The sequence below is a fragment of the Amblyomma maculatum genome, chromosome 10 (assembly GCF_055883805.1).
Source record: "Amblyomma maculatum isolate TAMU_Amacu chromosome 10, ASM5588380v1, whole genome shotgun sequence".
NCBI lineage: Eukaryota > Metazoa > Arthropoda > Arachnida > Ixodida > Ixodidae > Amblyomma > Amblyomma maculatum.
The window spans coordinates 136,853,248-136,872,750 of record NC_139353.1 but is presented as its reverse complement, the minus strand read 5'-3'; the positions used below and the strand labels follow the sequence as shown (position 1 = coordinate 136,872,750).

Genomic DNA, 19,503 nt, shown 5'->3' with positions numbered 1-19,503 from the left:
ACTCGAGATACATGGAACGATGAAGTGGCGCGAGCGCCGCTGCGGATGACTCGACTAGAAAGCGTACACAGGTCGCACAAGGATTTGGCTCGCTCGAAGGAAGGAAGATACCTCAGAATGCCCGCTCGAATACCAGCGGCATGGTTCTTTTTTTTTTTTATGTACAAATTTCGCTTCAGGGAGAAAACAAATACAATACGATCTGAGAGTAGGTCATATACTCACAAAAAAACGACATTCCATGCTTGATTAGGCGCTTATTTTTACGATAATCACATTTCTGCTGCCAAACTGCGGCACACCTTGTCAGCCATGGCGGCCATGTTGACAGCAGCCGCTCAAACCGGAAATTCCAGCTTTCCGCGCTCCTATTGGCTCTCGTCAGCAGTAGCTTCCGGTTGAAGAGGACGCCACGCCGCCCGCGCGTCAAATATCTGGCAGTGCCAGATCAGCGGCGGCGCGCATTTTTTTCCATGCCAGGCAGCGAGTGGCGCCGCCGGGCGTAACAAGCTGGCTTGACGCGGCAAAAGTGCTCCATGTATTCCAACCTTTATTTAGCTCTTACGGGCCCCTGTTAGGGTATTGCATAAGGGTGGAGCATAAGCAAAGATAGGTACAGAGCAAAGGTCAATATAAATACAACAACATAACACAAAACATAAACAGAAGTAAAGAACGCGCTAGTCATGAACAAGGGATATAAACATTGCCTTAGTACCAAGAGCATCACATTCGTTGGCGAGAGGTCTGGGCAGCAGGGTGAGAACACAGTGGGTAACAGAAAAGGTCAGTATAAGAAAATATTACATGAACATGAATTGAAGCAAAAACAACATGTCAGTCCAGTAGGTAATTTACCAACATTGTTCTAAACCTAGTCATGTGAGTCTCATTAGTGATTGGTTCGGGCAGTAGGCTTCATTCTTCAATTGCGGTCGGTAAGAAAGACTTATTAAAAGCGTTAGTGGAACCATGAAGTCTTTGGACGCTATTGGAATTAAACCGACGGCGTCATGTATGAATGGGAGGAGTTAAGAGGGAACCACGAAGACAGGAGAAATTGAAATATAACTTATGAAATAAACACAGGTGCGCAACTTTAGTCTGAGAATTAAAGAAATGAGGTCAAGTGATGATTTGATTGAGCTTATGCTGGCATGAAAATCATAAATTGACGAAATGAAGCAGGATGCACGGTTCTGGATGGATTCAAGCATGTTCATTAGGTAGGACTGATGGGGACCACAAAGTGCGGATGCATATTCAAGCTTACTGTGAACAAATGTTTCATATGCAAATTTTCGTATGTTAGGAGGGGAAGTGGAAAGTGATCGCCTAATAAAACCAAGTGTATGTGAAGCGTCGGCCATGATTTTTGTGATATGGTCTGCCCAAGTGAGTTTGCTATTAATAGTGATGCCAAGGTAATGATAAGATTCTACGTGCAATAACTCTTCAGAAAACAAACAGTAAGGGTAAGTCAAGTTCGAGCGCTTCCTTGAAATTTGCATATAGCTGCACTTCTTAGTATTAAGCTTCATCAACCACAATGTGCACCAGTTTTCAATTAGCTTTAGATCGTTCTGGAGGGAAATTTGATCATCTTTCAACAGTCAATGCATGATAGGGATTGGATGAGATCTGAGTTGGACGTAAAGACTAAATCAAGAGTGTTACTGCCACTTGTAGAAAATTTCTCTTTGGCTCAAGTTGAAAGTCAGGACAACGTCAAGGAAATCTTTCGACTGACGAGAAGCTGTGCACAAGTTTTCCCAGTCGATGTCAGGAAAATTGGTCTCCGCAGAGGATGTAAGTGGCGCGAGGAAATTGAGCATTAAGATCGAGCAGAACGGAATAAATATCACTAATAAAAGAACTGTCACAGTCAGGAGGATGATAACATGCAATATTTATGCATGTGATTGTGGAAAGAGTTAGTTTGACACAAAGAATTTCATGACTGGTATGGATAACAAGAAGAGAAGAATTGATACCAGTTTTAATAAAAGCTTAAACACCACCACTCTTGCTCAAAGCCCTATCAAGTCTGCAGATTGTAAACAGCAGATTGTTATCAAGTAATTCCTCATTTAGAACACAACTTGAGAGCCAGGATTCTGTAAATATAGCGATATCAGTGCCGTTATCATCAAGAAAAGCTTGCACTGCCTCTCTTTTTGGAAGATAGCTATGAACATTTGCTAAAACGAAAGCCTTACTTTGACAGACATGTGAGCGTGTCGGAGGCACAAGTGGTTGACAGGGGGAGGGAAGCATTGAAGTGAATAGTGACCGCTATGGCTCGTGTTCTACCACCGTTTCGGTATCAGCATTGTAGATGAACTGCTTGTCGCCCATGATTAACTTATCATAGCATACCTTGTATTTTAGGCCACTTTCTTTGCCGTACGCATGAAGTTTCTTTTGGGCTGTGCGCAAACGCGCTGAAAAATCTTCACAGACCAAAAAAGGTTTGTCTTTGAGTTTAGGGCCAGCAGAAAGTATTTTGCATTTGTCTTTAAAACGAGACAATTTGACTACTATAGGCCGTTGTTTCCCTTGCTCAAAACGGCCTAAGCAATGCGCTCTCTCAATGTCAGCAGGGTCAATTGATACACTTAATTTATCTGAGCAGAAAGAAACTATGGCTGTTTCAGACTGTTCCCACGTTTCGTCTGCCATATCGAGCAGCCCGAAGAACAGTAGGTTATTTCGCCAAAGTCGGTTTTCGGAATCGTCACATTTTTCTTTGAGGGTTCGGATTTCAGTTCAAAGGTTTTGAATAGCCGGGTTTGCATTAGGTATTGGGCTGGCATCACTGGACGGATGCGTTGAGACAATTTTATGAACGTAGACTAAGCACGCCTAGTTGCTCCCAAATCGCAAACGGTGAAGGTATATTCAAGCTCATTTAAATGTATGCGTTGGTGTTTCATAGGGAGGTGACGAGTAGCAGCTCGCATTTTGGAGCAAGTCATCTTTTGAAACGTGCGGCATGTCTGGAGCCATCATCTGACACCATGGCGCTGATGCCAGTGTTCATTCGCATTGTGTAAAGCTCAGGGATCTGGCTGAGTATCGCACTGGTGGCCCCTTTCTAGCTTTGAAGCGAAATCTTGATTACGCGATATATTAGCCAAGGTCAACCTGGCCTGACTGTGCATGTATTTCTTCACCATGGTACCACCTATGGCACACCACCAATTGGCCTTTGACGTCAGATATCACATATTCTCGCTTGCGGCATCGACTCCATAGTCTAGGAAATTGCTTCAAGACCATATCTGCCCATGTCTAGGCCTAGCTAAAACAAAACTACATTTTTGTATCGCCTGTCTAGGTTTAGGAAGCATAAACCTCATCTAATTTTCGTGCAATTCATTTTATAGATGTCTTTTTTTATTGCGAAAATAATGCATCTGGAATTTTGCATCGTATTTAGTTGCGCTGTGCTCTTCATGTCCTTTGCTTCCCACGCTACTCGTAGAGCCTCTTTGCTATTTCTAAGTCACCATTCGATGCAGTGCGACTTGAATGAACAACTGATCTCCGTCATCATATACATGAGACTAGCAAATGCAGATGTCTGCGAACCTCGGTATATATTAATATAAATACGCGGTTGAAACGAAGCTGAAGGCTGAGGCAGGTTAGCAGAGGTGAATAGGTTGCTTTGTTTATTTCTCTGAACTGTTTAATTATCGTATGTTCCTTCCGGTAATGGTAGATGTTTTATTTTACTGATAATTTTCTTAGAACTTGTGGCGTGGAGAAACAACCATTACTCAAGGAAATAATTAGCGGACGTCTAGACAGCCTAGCTAGGCTCGTTTGTGGGGCGCTTTGAATGACGTGTTGTCGTACCATCATGTCCCGATTTATTCGACTTCATTTCTGTTTTGTTGTGACATCACTTCTGGTATGGCTAACATTACCATTAGCCATGACTATTCACGCTACCCAGCGACAGACTTTGCACCTAAACATATATGTTGAATCTCCGTGGCACGATGAAACAATGTATCATCCAAAGAAAACATTTGTGCAGAATGATGAGGCATTATTCTCATGTACATATGTGTCTGTTTACGGTAAAAGTGTTTATGATCGCGTGTGTGGCGGCTCAGCACATGCATTCGCGCTTAGTATAGCTCTCCGCCGGTGATATGCCAACCAAGCACCATCGCATACTGCACCCTGTACACACACTGTGCGCTGCACCAAACTGCTCCCTATGCATAGAGCGCAGCTAGGGTTAGTGAAGTTTCCTATGTGTGGACCACGTGCTGCTGCAAACTGCTCGCTTATACACAGCCTCACTAGCAATTGTGGAGTCTCCAAAGTTCACACTGTACACGTGACACCTCAAACTGCTTCCTGTGCATCGAGTGCGGAACCTCTGAAGTGCGCGCGGGCCGGGTGCGGCCGCAAACGGCTCTTTTTATGCAGAGCGCAACTAGCGATTGTAGAGTCCCCGATGTGCGGGCCGCCGGCAAATGCAAAGTGCTCTTTGTGTACAGTACAGCGTGGCTAACGATCGCGGAATCTCCGAAGTGCGGGCCATGTGCCACGGGAACTGCTTCTGTGCGTTGAGTGCGACTAGTGATCGCAGAGCCTTCAATGTGTGGGCCGCGCGCTGCCGCAAACTGCTCCCTTGAGCCTCACTAGCAATCGTGGAGTCTCCAAAGTTCGCACCGCACACGTGATGCCTCAAACTGCACTTTCCCATTGTCGCAACGATTTAGGAGCTATGACCCCTTTCCCAAGCATTTCACCCCGAAGAGCCGAGCACCAGGCCAGGGGAAAGCTTGTACCCATTGAAAACCAGTGGGTGCCCAGCGGCACCAGGGATTGAACCTGGTGCCTCCCGAATGCGAGTAGCGGAGTAGCGATAGCAGAGCTAACGATTGGCGGTGAGCAACGCATAGTGTTCGAGGTTGCGGTCACGGCTCGCGCTTTCATATTAACACTTGCACTGGAGAGAGTTCTGAACATCCGAAATTCGGTACGTGGCTGGGGCATTTTAAGGCAAAAGCCTTTCTGGCTCATGAGGGGTGTGATCAGATCCTGTGTGCAGAAAGTTTTGTCCACCGTCGTGGGACTTAAAAGAAAAAAAATGAAGAAGCTAAAGTCCTGTCCACTCGGCGTTTCCTCTAATTGACGTTGCCAACGCATGAGCAGGTTGCATGAGCTGGTTATGTGTGATGGCTCTTGTCATGTAATGACTGCCCTTAACAGCTGGCTTCAAAATGTGCTGTAGCACGTAATTGCCCCTCCCGTTTGCATGAGGCGGCACTGTTGGAGATCACATCACCATTCACAGGACACATGGACAATGCGCACAATTATGTACAAAACAATTATGGGCTGAAATCTGAAATGTTGCGAGTACAAAAATTTGTAGTCTGACTCACAGACTACCTGCGGAAAAGTTTTTCGAATGGATGGATTTTTGAGTAGCCCTAGTATATATCTGCAAATTTCCCGTTCTTGCATTTGCTTGCTTGAAAGTATGCTCATTTCAAAAAGCATCAAACTGCGTGCATAGCCGGTGCTTTTGTATTACAGTAATATGTCCAAAAAACTTTAATCGAGTCTCTGAAAGCACTTAAGTGATATATTGGATACCTAAAGTCCCAACAAGAATTACATAATAATCATATTTGTGGTTGAAATTTATCCTGTGTAATCTTAGTATTGCTGCTCTCAAAAATGAATTAGAAGCATTTCTCCCAATTGGGTAATAATTGGCACCGAAAGGTTGCGAGGATTTTTCACCACGTATAAGGTTCCCAGGATCAGACCTGTATCCACAACTATTACGCTTCATAGTGTTATAAATGAGTACATTATAAAAATCGATGTAACATTTTCTTTATTTCATTACTGGAAAGAGCTGGGTCAATGAATGGGTCGCCGAGAAGTGCAAAATTTAAATTTTTCAAGCGCAGAGCTCAACCAAATGGAGGCATAGCACTTTGAAAATTAATGACATCTAGTTATAACGCTGTTGTATAATGCTCTTGATATGAACTTCAGCTGTCCTTTCCTCCCTCAAGTTTTGATTTTTTTCTCCGACTGTCTTTCCCACATGGACTGTCATAGAGAAATTACAGGACAGACTGTGGCGCTCACAGTTCACTCGAGCAAGCTATGGATGAAATTGACAAAACCAAACTTGCTGCACCGCTGCATTGTCTCCACAGTCGACACTAATCCGCACACTTCTCTGCATAGAACAGAGTTTGCAGTATCTCGATCCACAAGCACTTCTGTGCAGAGCCAGTGTATGTGTGAAGAGCCAAGAAGCTTCTATAAATTGTGACGCAATGGTTGTGCTTCCCCATATTATTTGCAGTATCTCTCCTTAGTGTTGGAGTAGTCGGAATACTTTCTTGTTACGACTGCAAACAGGACTACAGAGGGCTTGCTGTCATCTGGGGAGGCGTGCCCACAAACACAGGAAGGAAAGCTTGATGCGGATACTGTTTGGACAAATAGGGTGCATTTGCTTTCCACGAAGGCATTGATGGGATGCAGCTTCATACGTCACCAGTGACGGAGCATGCCTAATGGTGTATGCCTGACTGGCTTCTACTTTAAGTGCAGCTGCACTCTGAGGGTGCAAGGAGAGCAGCGAGCGTGGTATATTTTTGGAGCTGCCTGCGTCACCCGGCATCATCAGTCATTGATGCCCTGCTCAAGTCCTTACTTGCCTCAGTGGAAGCACGCATGCCCCCAAGTGGTGCATATATGCATGTGTTGTGTAGCTGGTACATTATTGCATGCACGACTCAGTAAACAGGCTAGCTGTTTTCATTCGGTGTTGAATTTGTGTTTTGTGCACGTTGCTCAGTACTATATATATAGTCCAGTTTATTTTGTGCCAGAGATCTTTTGAACATTAGGAATTTGTTTGAGGTGTTTGCATTACTTGAGTTTTTCATTCACTTAATTTAGTTATAAGAGCGTTGTTTGCAAAGCAACCAAAGAAAACTTCTTTATTTGCAGTTGTGCTTTTACAGGCTTTTTTGCACATGCTGCTGTGGACAAGAGTGGTGCTATTTATCAGTGCCAAGGCTAAGTCAGGTGCACACATGAGAGTGGAATGGGAGGTAGTTACAATAATTGCTATATTACCAGAACATATTCATCATATGTATCAGGTTCAGGCTCTTCTCTTGGTAATGTCTCTTTTCTTTGAAACTATTTTGAAATTTTGAAAAATGTTCGAAAAAAAAAAAGAGATTGAAATAAAGATTCCTGAACGCCAGAATCATTTAATGCCTTTCTTAGTTGATGTTAGTGTTTGGATTCCAACTCATTGCAGGGACCGTCAGTGCATGTTAAAGAACCCCAGGTGGTCAAAATTTCCGGAGTCATCCACTACGTGTCTCATTGCTTGAGCCGCTTTGGGATGTTAAACCCCACAAACCAAACCAAATCATTGCAGGGACCCTTGTTACTGCTTCAGCCTGTTGCACAGAGTGGGTATAAATACAGCATTTTCTTGTACCTGCAGATAGCGGCGATCATCAGCTGTCATTTGCCTGCTTTGTGGGAGAAAAGGTGGCAAATTTTTTTATTTCGCTCAACAGAGCTGATTCTTACATTGAGTGCCACTCATGTGACAATTTCTCATTATGCCTCTGCAACGTGCTGCAGTATTCAGGAGCAGGCTTCATGAAGTTTATCTCAATTAAATGAATTGGGTTTAGTTTGGAGCAGCTCAGTTAGGTGATTTTTTGTAAAGGGTCACCCATTGTTCTGACTTCACCATGTGAAGAAGACTGCCTCACAGTGGCAGGTGGATCAAACCATGAAGTAGATGAAAAGAGCATAAATTATGCTATCTTTAGAGGCAGAAATGTGAGGTGGGATAGGGCTTCAGATGCAAGAGAATTACGAGTTGCAGTTTTGCTGCCCCTGTTGTAGCATATAGACCAACAAGTGGAGTGTGCGCACTGTGGTGTTAACTTGGAAGCCATAGTACTGCCAGCATACCAACCGACACAATGACTGGCATTGCTTTTTCCTTTTTCAGGCTTGGACTGTAACCAGTTATAAATTGTGGGCTTTAATTGGGTTGCCATCATAATAATAATTCTATGCATTAGTCAGCAGTTGACCCTTGCGCCTGTTCCTTCTCTCTGTTCCTACCGTCATGCTGGTTTATGAATTTAATAAATTTATTCAGTTCATTATTGAGTACCTCATAGCGCTTTGTCTCACTGAGGGACATTTTTGTTTGCGGTAGGCATTATAGCTGCTACATTGTATTTCTTTTTCTACATTTCCATTGTTTGCCCTTTGTTGTGTTTGCCTGCTCAGCTGTATGTTAAGAGCATGAAAATGGGTTCAGCATTAGTGGCAGCATGTAAAACCTCGTTTTAGAGGGCTTAAAATGGGCAACCCTCTCCACATTCAGGAAAGGGGGTGAAGGGAGAAGGAAGATGAGGGAGGTGACTGGTTGGCTAATGAGAGTCAAGCGGAGGAGAGAGTGGAGAGAGGTCATTCGGTGATTGACGGACTGGATCACACCTCCCACTCGCACGGTCCGAAGCCATTAGTGGCAGTAGCCGCTCCATCCAGGGGGAACAGTAATGCTAATGCATACTCGGTTGCATGAATCACATTGACTGTGAATTTTATTTTTTTTTCCCTGTTCCAGTACCGCTTCTACGGACGCCAGGTGGTTAAGGCATGCGTTGAGAGTGGCACCCATCACATTGATGTCAGTGGAGAACCCCAGGTAAATGGCACTTTGTTCCTTTTCTTTCCTGATTTCATTGCTTCGCCATTGACTGCGCATAGGCCAGCCCAATATTGGAGGGGATAAATTCATCGTTTGTTAGCAACCAGCATGTATTCATGAGTGTTTGTGACTTTCAGGCAAAACAGGTCCTCAAATACTCATCTTCAAGCAACACACATTTTGATGCTTTTATTGAAAGCAGGAGCTTAAGCTTCTAGGTGGCCATTTGTGGCACGGGATCATTTCGATATCTTTTGTGCTTGTTTTCCTTTGTTACCATTTCATAAACTTGTGTGGACCCGACAAGTTGCTGGGTAAGTTCACTGTGCTGATAGGCCAGATTACTGGTATTAGTATAGGGCTGCATTCTGCGTTATGCCTTTCTGGCATGTGCCTTACAGCAAAAACAAATGGATAGATGGGGAACATTGTTTTGACTGGGATAAATATTAGACGTATAGTTTGCTAGACCACTGATGGCTGTATCTGCAAAAGAGACTGTAGTTTACATTAAAGTTGCATAAACCGTTTAACCTGGAGTTTACTTGCTCCTTGATGATATGAAGTTACCCATTCCCCATTGTTCTTTCATTGAAGCGTTTGCATTTACGAACTGTATGTAAGGAAGGTGTTACGCCGGTTCACCTTGATATAGCAAACTCACTGCATGAGTCTAAGAATTAATGCTGGCTAACTTGAAATTTGGTGCAATTTCAGAAAAGCTTTGGAACAGTGAAATGAGAGAAATATGTGCTAGATCAGTGAATGGTGAACATAGCTATTTGACTTTACGTGATGCACTTCTCATTCGTGATTAAACTCAGTAGTTTTCATAGCATTTGCATTTGTAGTGTCACACCAACTGTAGTGTCACACGAAGTGTAGTGTTACACCAACTGTAGTGTCACACGAAGTGTAGTGTCACACCACCAAGTGTAGTGTCACACGAAGTGTAGTGTCACACCACCAAGTGTAGTGTCACACGAAGTGTAGTGTCACACCACCAAGTGTAGTGTCACACGAAGTGTAGTGTCACACCACCAAGTGTAGTGTCACACGAAGTGTAGTGTCACACCACCAAGTGTAGTGTCACACCACCAAGTGTAGTGTCACACCACCAAGTGTAGTGTCACACCACCAAGTGTAGTGTCACACCACCAAGTGCAGTGTCACACCACCAAGTGTAGTGTCACACCACCAAGTGCAGTGTCACACCACCAAGTGCAGTGTCACACCACCAAGTGCAGTGTCACACCACCAAGTGCAGTGTCACACCAAGTGGCACTGTAATAATGCATGCTCAGAAGCTCTGTACAAACAAAACACAAGGGATCAGCCATGCACGCTTGTCACCTCCACCCGGCAGATTGTGGAGTGCCTTTGCTGACAGCTAAGGCAAAAACAGTCATTCCCCTAGGGCAACAATACTTGGGCAGACAAAGGTATTGAGGGGAGGAGGTACTCTTCAGAAGGTGGATGACTCCAATTTGGCTTGCTTTGAACTTGTCTATTTCACCTACATTATATTTCTAATTTTGGTTTAGTGCCTAATGTCAATTTCAGTCTTCATGAAAATGCTGCATGCAACAAACAAAAAAAAGTTGGTGACTTTTCTCAGTTTCATTAATCCAAATTTAGACACGTTTAATACTTTCAAGGACCAATTTGGAAAAATCACAAGAGAAATGGGAGAAAATAGTACAGTTACCCAAGTGTTCATTGATTTTCACAGCTGAATGCCATGCCATTTTCATGGCTGTAGAAGAAGTGTTAAAGAAAAGCATTGGAAAAAGCATCATTTATACAGATTCCTTGAGTACCACAGCACTGCATCAAAGAAATGCTATGGAACCTTTAATTGGAGACATAATACACAATGTAGTAAATTCAGAAACAAAAGGGCAGTCAATAAAATTTTGCTGGGTGCCAAGCCATGTTGGAATCCGCGGCAACGAGAGAGCTGACACATGTGCTGCAGCAACCCGTAACGGTGAAATAAAACGCATAAACATACCACATAGAGATTTCATGAAACTTATTAAGGAAAAACTGAGAAAAATGGCAGGCTTCAAGAACAATGAAACAAACAATAAATTACACTATGTCAAACCAGTCGTCGAAAAATGGACATTGTGCAGCCATTCGAAACGCTTTGTTGAAGTCATTCTATGTCGCCTGTGCATCGGACACACGTACCTAACACATGGCTCCATCCAACACAAACTTCTATGCAAAAGGTGTAGATGTGAACTAACAATAAATCGCATTTTGCTGTCATGTACTAAACTAGAGAAATTAAAAAAATATATATTTTGCAGTGTTTTACAATGAACAGGTCCCTTTCCATCCCAGTCTGCTTTTAGGAGACGATGCACTCGATATTTCTCACATTTTTTAATTCTTAAAAGAAGCAATGCTCCTTAACAAGCTATAAAAACTTGAAAAAAAAAATAGATTAGTCCTTTTCAGAAAGTGTAAACAAACCACCTTGTTCTTGGTGCATGATAGCCTTAGTTGCTTATGTGCCAAAAACCTCAACACAACACAACACAACCCACTCACAAGAAGAAAACATGCAGCAGCATTGAATCCGAGACGCACAAGACCAAAGTATAGAAGGAACAAAAGAGAAATGGTTTTGTTCAGAAGTCTTTGAAGGAGCAACGCCAAAACCAAAAAGACAATCTATAACAGGAAAATGAACAAGGCTAAATAGGGAGTCAAGCACTGACAAAAAAACTGTACATAAAAAATTTAACATTAAATCATAAGAAGGGAATAAAAACTAAGAGGAATGCTGCATCACAAACCCACAGGAAGCGTAACGAAAATTGTTTTGTACTCTTTGTGGCATTTCTTGTTGGCCTTTGACGTAACAAGAAAGCATGGCAAACCAATTATGTAGACCAGTGGCAAGTACCTACGGTGAATGCTCTTTTTTCGATTGCAACTTCTGACATTACTCCACCAGCAAAGAGGTAGCAACTAATCTTGCAGTCTTTAAGATGACATTTTGTACACTGATGACAGCAGCTTAGAATATGTCATGATTCATGACAGTATCAGCATTGCTTTTTGTGCTGCAGGTGTTAGGTATTGTCTCTCTTCTCTGTATATGACTTTGTTTTCTCAGAACAAAATTATATTTCGCAGACTGCACTAGCATACCAGGTGAAAATATGAAGTGAGAATTTAAGTGGTCCCACATGAAATTCAAGTGGGACCATTTGAAAGGGAATGGTTTTTACAAATGGTCCCACTTGAAAGCAGGCGACCTTACCAAGGTTCACTTGTGACATTTATTGACATGTAGGCTTTCAATTTTGACAAACTTATCAGAATGTAACATAATTACTTTAATAAAAGCTGTTGGCAGTTTAACCTACTAAACTGTAGGGAATAAATGTTTCTGCAACATTGCAGACAGAAATGCATTGCATATAACTTCACTAAGTAGGAAAGAATCACTGGTGCCAGTATGAGAGTCTCATAAAGAGGATGTATAAATCTGAGTGAAAGTGTGCTCAGTGGATGCATATACATTTAATTGATGATATTAGTATGTGACCCTGTTTCTTATGCGTGATATATATTTCCGTGCTTGTACATTATCTTCCATGGAAGCATATGGGATTCTGAGTTTCAAATCTGTTTTGTTTCTTCAAATGGAAAGCTGCTCCACTCTGCCAAGTCAATTACCTACTCCAAATGGTCCCATGTGCGAAATTTCCACCTGATCCCATATTTTATGATTCCTTGTGACCCCACCTGTAATTCTAAATTTAACAGTATAGGAAAAGCATAAAATGGTGGTCTCTTCTTTGGTACATTTTGTGGAAGAGCATTATTATTAAATCAGATAAAATGCACTTGTTTTAATTATTGAAAAACATGCACAATTGGATTTGAAGCCAGCTATTCACATTAGTCTTTCAACCCTAAATTTGATAATCGCATGGCCCTGTAGTCGGGTACAAATGAAGTCTTCAGTGACTGCCACACTAAATTCTTTCATGACAAAGAGTAATCCACTGTTGCATTTTCCTGTTGCCTAAACAATAAGATCACCTTCATACAAATCTATGAGCTTGGGAATTTTGATGCCTGTGGCTTGTTTGATATAGTTGGGCATGAAAAAGCTGATTTCACTTGTTATTGATAGTTACCAGTAGAGTAATACGGGATACTGCACACGGTGGCCCAGTGTTACAAAGTACTGTTTCTTTTTTAAAGTTGTATCCTACTGTAGCAGTGATTTTTTGCAGTGCCGTAAAGACAGCTTGTTGTTGGACAGATTGTAGGTGACGCCGAAAGCCCCTGTTCGAGACAAAGCTCCGACAGGATGGCAACTTATGGGAGTGCACAAAGTAGGGCTTTTTGCCATGAGAATAAGAATGTGTAGCCCTGAGCCAGTGTGCTTTTTTGACACGTTTTTTTGGTTAGTACTATCCAAGAACATGTGCATGTAATCGTGCCCTCTCGCCTTACTCTTCAAAAGTTGGAAGGTTCATTCTGTGTCTTAAATACCTATCTAGTTGTGTGCCCGCTTGGCGTGTACTGGCCAATGCAGTCCATGCCTGCTGGGCAGAGGCTGCCCAAAGTGCTGCTGTGGCTTGCCAGTATTATGTGGGATGCCCAGAAATTATGGTCAATTCACTTATTGCTGCTTTGTTGCTTAATTACTTGAAGTAGACTGTAAACCCTGATAGTTACCTAACTATCCAAGTAGCAGCTTCTACCACTTGCAATACGAGCTTTGTGTGGAGAATTGCTAAGCTTTGCTCTGAATGTCTTGTGGCGAAGAATCCATCAGCATCTATGGCATCAAGGAGAGCTTTTGCATCATGTGATCATCACCTGATATGTCTGGATCGCTGTCTTTTGTCGCCCCTCAGTACCTGGAGCAGATGCAGATTGAGTTCTATGACGAGGCTCAAGAGAAGGGAGTCTTCATCCTGGGCGCATGTGGCTTTGACAGCATCCCAGCCGAAATGTGCCTCACCTACCTGCGACAGAACTTCAAGGGTACGTGCCTTACTACTTTCTTCAACCACTTAAGGGCATGCGCAGAAAGCCCTGGAACTTGGAGCAGTGTTGCATGACAAAGGCACAGAATTCTTCTAGCCTCTTTAAGAGAAAGGAATTGTGCTTCAGGTGTTAATTTCATGCTTTCAGAATAGCGCAATGACAATTCCAGGTCATTGAGCAGATTGTTTGCTTGAAGGATGCAGTGTTATAGGGTGTGAACAGAGTGAATTTGTGATGTTAAACAACGTTTGAATATAGTTCCTATTAGTCATCCTCATAAGGTATAAATTGCTCTAAGTAAAATAAAGTTATTTCATTTTGAACAAGTCCATACAGTCCTTAGATCTAAAGCAGAGCAAGGATCCAATTCCGCAAGCTACTTGGTGAACATATGTAACAGTCTTTGTCAAAAGTATACGGCCCAAGGATTTTTATCCTAAGCCCAGTAACGAGACTCGGAAAGCAACTCTAGCGTTCGAAATCTCATAGATGACAAATCTCGTCCTCATTCTCCTCTAGCTTACTTTCATATTCCAGTACTGCTGCCAGCAGCGACGCTAGAGTGCTTAGAAGCAAACCTCTTGGGCTGTATACTTTTGACAAAGACTGTACACCACCTTCCTTGGGCAGCCTTCACATGATCAAAATGGACATGGCATAAAGCTTGTTGTTGGCCTTACATTGATGTGTGTGGGAAATTTGTTTATTATGTGAGTTCGAACGCTACTTGGAGTGTGTTTACTGCCACAGGGGTGCATTGATCACGAGTTAAACTCATACATTCTTCTGATTAAACCATTATGTCTCCACAGTAGTTAGATGCATCCTTCGTTATGTACATTGGTTACATCAACATATCGAGTTTTGATGCGATGCAAATTAATGCAGGGAATGCAACTCAGGTGCTGAATACAGAAATCACAATTTTCTTGCAGTCGCTGATGACATGGATTTGAAAAGAATCACGTTCATGTACCTTGCCTTTTGCTTAATCACCGATCTCTTAGTTTAAGCCTTTATTATAATAATAATAATAATAATAATAATTGTTTCACACGAAGGGAAAGGCGCAGCATCTGTCACACTTGCTCTGTGGACACCTGAACCGCGCCTTAAGGGAAGGGAATGAAAGTGGAAAGAGGGAAAGGGGGGCCATAGTGGAGAGCTACGGAGTAATTTCGATCACCTGGGGATCTTTACCGTGCGCTGACATCGCACAGCACACGGACGCCGCTTCGTTTCGCCTCCATTGAAACGCAGCCGCCGTGGTCGGGTTCGAACCCGGGTACTCCGGCACAGTAGTCGGGCGTCTTACCACAGCACCGCCCCGGCAGGGCACTCTATCATGCACATAATGATTAACATACAGTCTTAAGCTACCACTTTATGTGAAAGGTGGCTCAAAATAGATATGAATCCCCACATTAAACAACCCGTACGGAAGTACCTGCATGGCCTAGGAGTGACTTTGGATCCAATATGATCCTGGAAGCTTCAATTCTGATCTCAAAGAAGCCACAAGTTAGCAGCTTCCATGAACTCTCCCATTTCACATGGTGTCGTCGTGATGTCATACAATCCTCTAACCAGTCATTGGCCGGCCATATCACTTGCTGCCTACCACCTGCTGGAGGCATCTTCATAATTTTTTTCAGTGCCAGGAACAATGCAGGCACTAAATTTCCTGGAGAACAGAACTTTAAGGCTGTTGGTTTAAAATTCAGCATAATTGCAAACTTTCCAGAGCACCATCACATCACATGCAGACGGTGTGAAATTAGTTTGTTCACTGTAGTGGCTTGATTAAGCATGCATGAATTTACACATACTTGATCCCTGCTGCAACTTGCATGTCACAACACTGAGAAGGGGGTGACATTCTTGAGCCTATAAGTTGATTCTAGGTGTATTTAATTGTAAGGTGATCGTGAAATAGTTTGGTACATTGATAGGTAAATATGTAGAACATGGCAATGAATAAACTTATCTGATGCATGAATAGGATACACCCATTCTAGTGGCATGCCTACTTCCTGCTGCTTGTCGGCACGACGGCAGCACTCTGCTCACTAGGGGTTACTAGGCCTAACTCTGCTTCAAAGCTGCATTGGATGCATTGGAATTCTTTCCTCTCTGCTTTGCAGGTGACTTGGACCAGGTGGAGTCATTCGTGTTCATGAAGCAAGGTCCACAGGTAAGAAGCTTTTGTGTTTGGGACTGGTGCCCTTAGAAAAATTGGAGTTATCTAGCTTTTCGTGTGCTTGCTGTTCCCCAGATTGTCAGATGCTTTGTGGTCATTACATGCCTCCCAATACACAGGATGCTTGCTTTGTGTGCCAAGGCTGCCATTGGCAACATTGGTGAGGTTCAGTGTCTTTATTTTTTTTTAATATTGTTACTTAGCTGTATTCGCTGTTCGTGATGAGGATGAAGAAGTGCAACAGACTCGGAGAAGACGACGACGCTGAGTGTTGTGAAATTGGTGCCCTCATCAACGTTAGTTGTGCGGACAGCTTTGGGACTGTAAATCTTCCATGTAGCATCTCTTGGTGGAGGTGAATCTATTCGATCCCCTGTCACAAGCTGGATCTCCGCAGCGGCCGCCACATCGAAACCACCACAATGACTACAGACGCCTCTACCTCTACAGCCGCCGCACCTGCTGTTGTCATGGCCCACCCCCGTGACCCTGGAACCTTTTGCGGGACAGACGACGTTGACGTAGACTACTGGCTAGCCCTATACGAGCGCGTGAGCAAGCACAACAGGTGGGATGCCACACTCATGCTCGCGAATGTAATATTTTACTTGGCTGGGACCGCGCGGGTGTGGTTTGAAACCCACGAAGACGAGCTAACATCTTGGGATATTTGCAAACAGAAGCTGCACGACCTATTCGGAAAGCCTATTGACCGCCACATTGCCGCCAAAAAAGCGCTCGCCTCTCGCGCCCAAATGTCTGCGGAGTCATATCTCACTTACATCCAAGACGTCCTGTCTCTATGCCGCAAAGTCGACCAAGGCATGCCTGAGGAGGATAAAGTCGACCATATAGTGAAAGGCATTGCCGATGATGCCCTCAACCTCCTGTTGTGCAGGGATTGCTCCACCGTGGACTCTGTGCTGCAGGTGTGCCGACGTTTCGAGCAGGCGAAACAGAGGCGCATATCTCACCGTTTCGACCGGCTGCCGAACACTGCTGCTAGCTCCTCCTGTATCGATATCCCGACTCCTCGACCGCCTGCTAACGACAGCACTTTGACACGCATTGTCCGCCAAGAGCTTGAGGCAATGACTCCCGCGGCCTCGCTGTCGCATACACCCAACAACACCCTGGCTACCATATCACTTATTAAGGCTGTTTGTTCGCCAAGAGGTTGCGAATATGGGCCTCCCTTCTACCAGCACCACCGACACCACGGATTCAGGACCTGCCCCTCCAGTAATTGCTGCCACCTCAACCAACGCCGGTTTCTCGCCCCGATATCATTACCGCAACCCAAATGAATGGCGTACCCACGACAATCGCGCCATCTGTTTTACTCGTTCTCGCGTTGGCCACATTTCCCGCAACTGCCGTAGTCGCTGGTACACGCCATCTCGTCAGTACACCTACGCCGACCGCCGCGGAGACTATGCCCCTCGCTATTCCCCACCTCGCCCCGACCAGACCCTTGCTGACCCCGGTTCCACTGTCCGTGCTGCCAATCGTTCACCATCCCCGCAAGCACGATGCTCGCATTTTCCTCTTCCTCGCCGCAGTTCGCCACCGTCATATTCTGGCCACGTACCGGAAAACTAGCCAATGCAGCTCCCGGAGGTGACGCTGCATTTATGACCCGGACCGAAAAACCTCTGTTGACCCCTGCCCTACAAAATAACCGTATCGACGTCCTTGTGGATGGAGTTCCCATTTCTGCTCTAATTGATACAGGCGCCCAACTGTCCGTTCTCAGCTCCTCATTTTGCCGTCGCCTCAAGAAAGTCCTTACGCCAGCCGTCTCGTCCACAGTTCGCGTCGCCAATGGCAGCCCTGCTGCCGTGGTTGGCATGTGTACGGCGCTAGTTACAATTGCTGACCGTCATGCCCCAGTGTTGTTCACCGTCCTACATGAATGCCCCCACGACGTTATCCTTGGCATTGACTTCTTAACAGCCCACTCTGCCCTTATTGACTGCTCTAGCGGCCTACTTCGTTTGGACTTTCCGCTCTGCTCTGAAGACCCCTCCTGCTCACCCCGCCTTCGATCAGCACAATTTAACCGCCTTCCTCCTGAAACGGCCGTTTGCATCCCTATGTCGTCATTTCCACCCGTCTCAGATGGCGATTATCTTGCTTGTCCCTGTCCCATTACTCATGTCATGCTGCAGCGGCACGTCACCCTTCCTCATCTAATTGTGCACATTTCCCAGAACCGCACCACTCTCCCTGTCCTTAACTTCAGCTTTTCAAATTAAGTTCTGCCCGAGGGAATTTCATCCCTGCTGTCCCCGATTACCGATTGTGCCATTTCAGCTCTGTCTACAGATCACAAAACTGCCGTCCCTGCCAACAACCCCTTGTCGTCCACATTGCGCCCTTATCCGCTTGACAGCATGATTGCAGCTGATCTGCAACCTGAATTCGCCACTGTGTTACACAAGCTTTTGTTTACCTACAGTGACCTTTTCGACTTCGGTACCCGCCCATTGCGTCAAACGACAGTTGTCACCCACCGCATTGACACCGGTGACGCCAGTCCTATTCACAGGCGGCCCTATCGCGTTTCGCTTGCCGAGCGACGCATCATTCAAACGGAGGTCGAAAAGATGTTAGCGAATGACATAATCGAGCCTTCTAGTAGCCCCTGGGCATCCCCTGTCGTGTTGGTCAAGAAGAAGGATAACAGTTGGAGATTCTGCGTTGACTACCGTCATTTGAATAAGATAACCAAAAAAGATGTATATCCTCTTCCGCGCATCGACGACGTGCTTGATAGTGTGCACGGAGCTAGTTATTTTTCATCCATCAACCTTCGTTCCGGCTACTGGCAGATTTCTGTCGACGAGAGAGACCGTGAAAAAACAGCGTTCATCACCCCTGACGGCCTTTATCAATTCAAAGTCATGCCTTTTGGCCTATGTAACACTCCTGCAACTTTCGAACGGATGATGGACTCATTGCTGCGCGGCTTCAAGTGGATGACTTGTCTTTGTTACTTAGACGACGTCATTGTTTTCTCGTCCACTTTTGACAGCCACCTCTCTCGCCTTTCTACCATTCTCGAGCTATTCCGCTGTGCCGGCTTTCTACTCAACTCAAAGAAATGCAATTTCGGCCATCGGGAAATCAAAGTGCTTGGTCACTTGGTTAATGCTTCCGGTGTTCAGCCTGACCCTGACAAGATACGTGCCGTCGGAGATTTTCCCACTCCGCGTTCATCCAGCAATGTCCGAAGCTTTATTGGCCTATGTTCTTATTTCCGACGATTCGTCCCGAACTTCGCAGTCCTTGCTCGTCCGCTCACCCAACTCCTCAAGAAAGACGTTTCATTCTATTGGGGGCCTGAACAAGTTGCAGCTTTCTCAGAGCTTATTGCTGCTCTAACTACTCCACCAGTCTTGGCCCACTTCAACCCTTCCGCCAATACTGAACTCCGTACCGACGCAAGTGGCCATGGAATAGGAGCTATACTCGCTCAGCGACAACACGGCCATACAAGAGTGACTGCGTATGCCAG

The 19,503-nt window shown here is 44.6% G+C and overlaps 1 protein-coding gene across 1 annotated transcript in view; it reads left to right on the top strand.

Moving 5' to 3' along the window:
• The window catches only part of LOC146177523 (saccharopine dehydrogenase-like oxidoreductase), a 76,530-nt gene that overhangs the window by 30,674 nt on the left and 26,353 nt on the right, over window positions 1-19,503 (top strand). Inside the window, exons 3-5 of the mRNA XM_084580494.1 lie at window positions 8,672-8,752; window positions 13,651-13,780; window positions 15,928-15,977. Coding sequence (XP_084436620.1) covers window positions 8,672-8,752; window positions 13,651-13,780; window positions 15,928-15,977 — 261 coding nt within the window. The remainder of the gene's footprint in view (window positions 1-8,671; window positions 8,753-13,650; window positions 13,781-15,927; window positions 15,978-19,503) is intronic.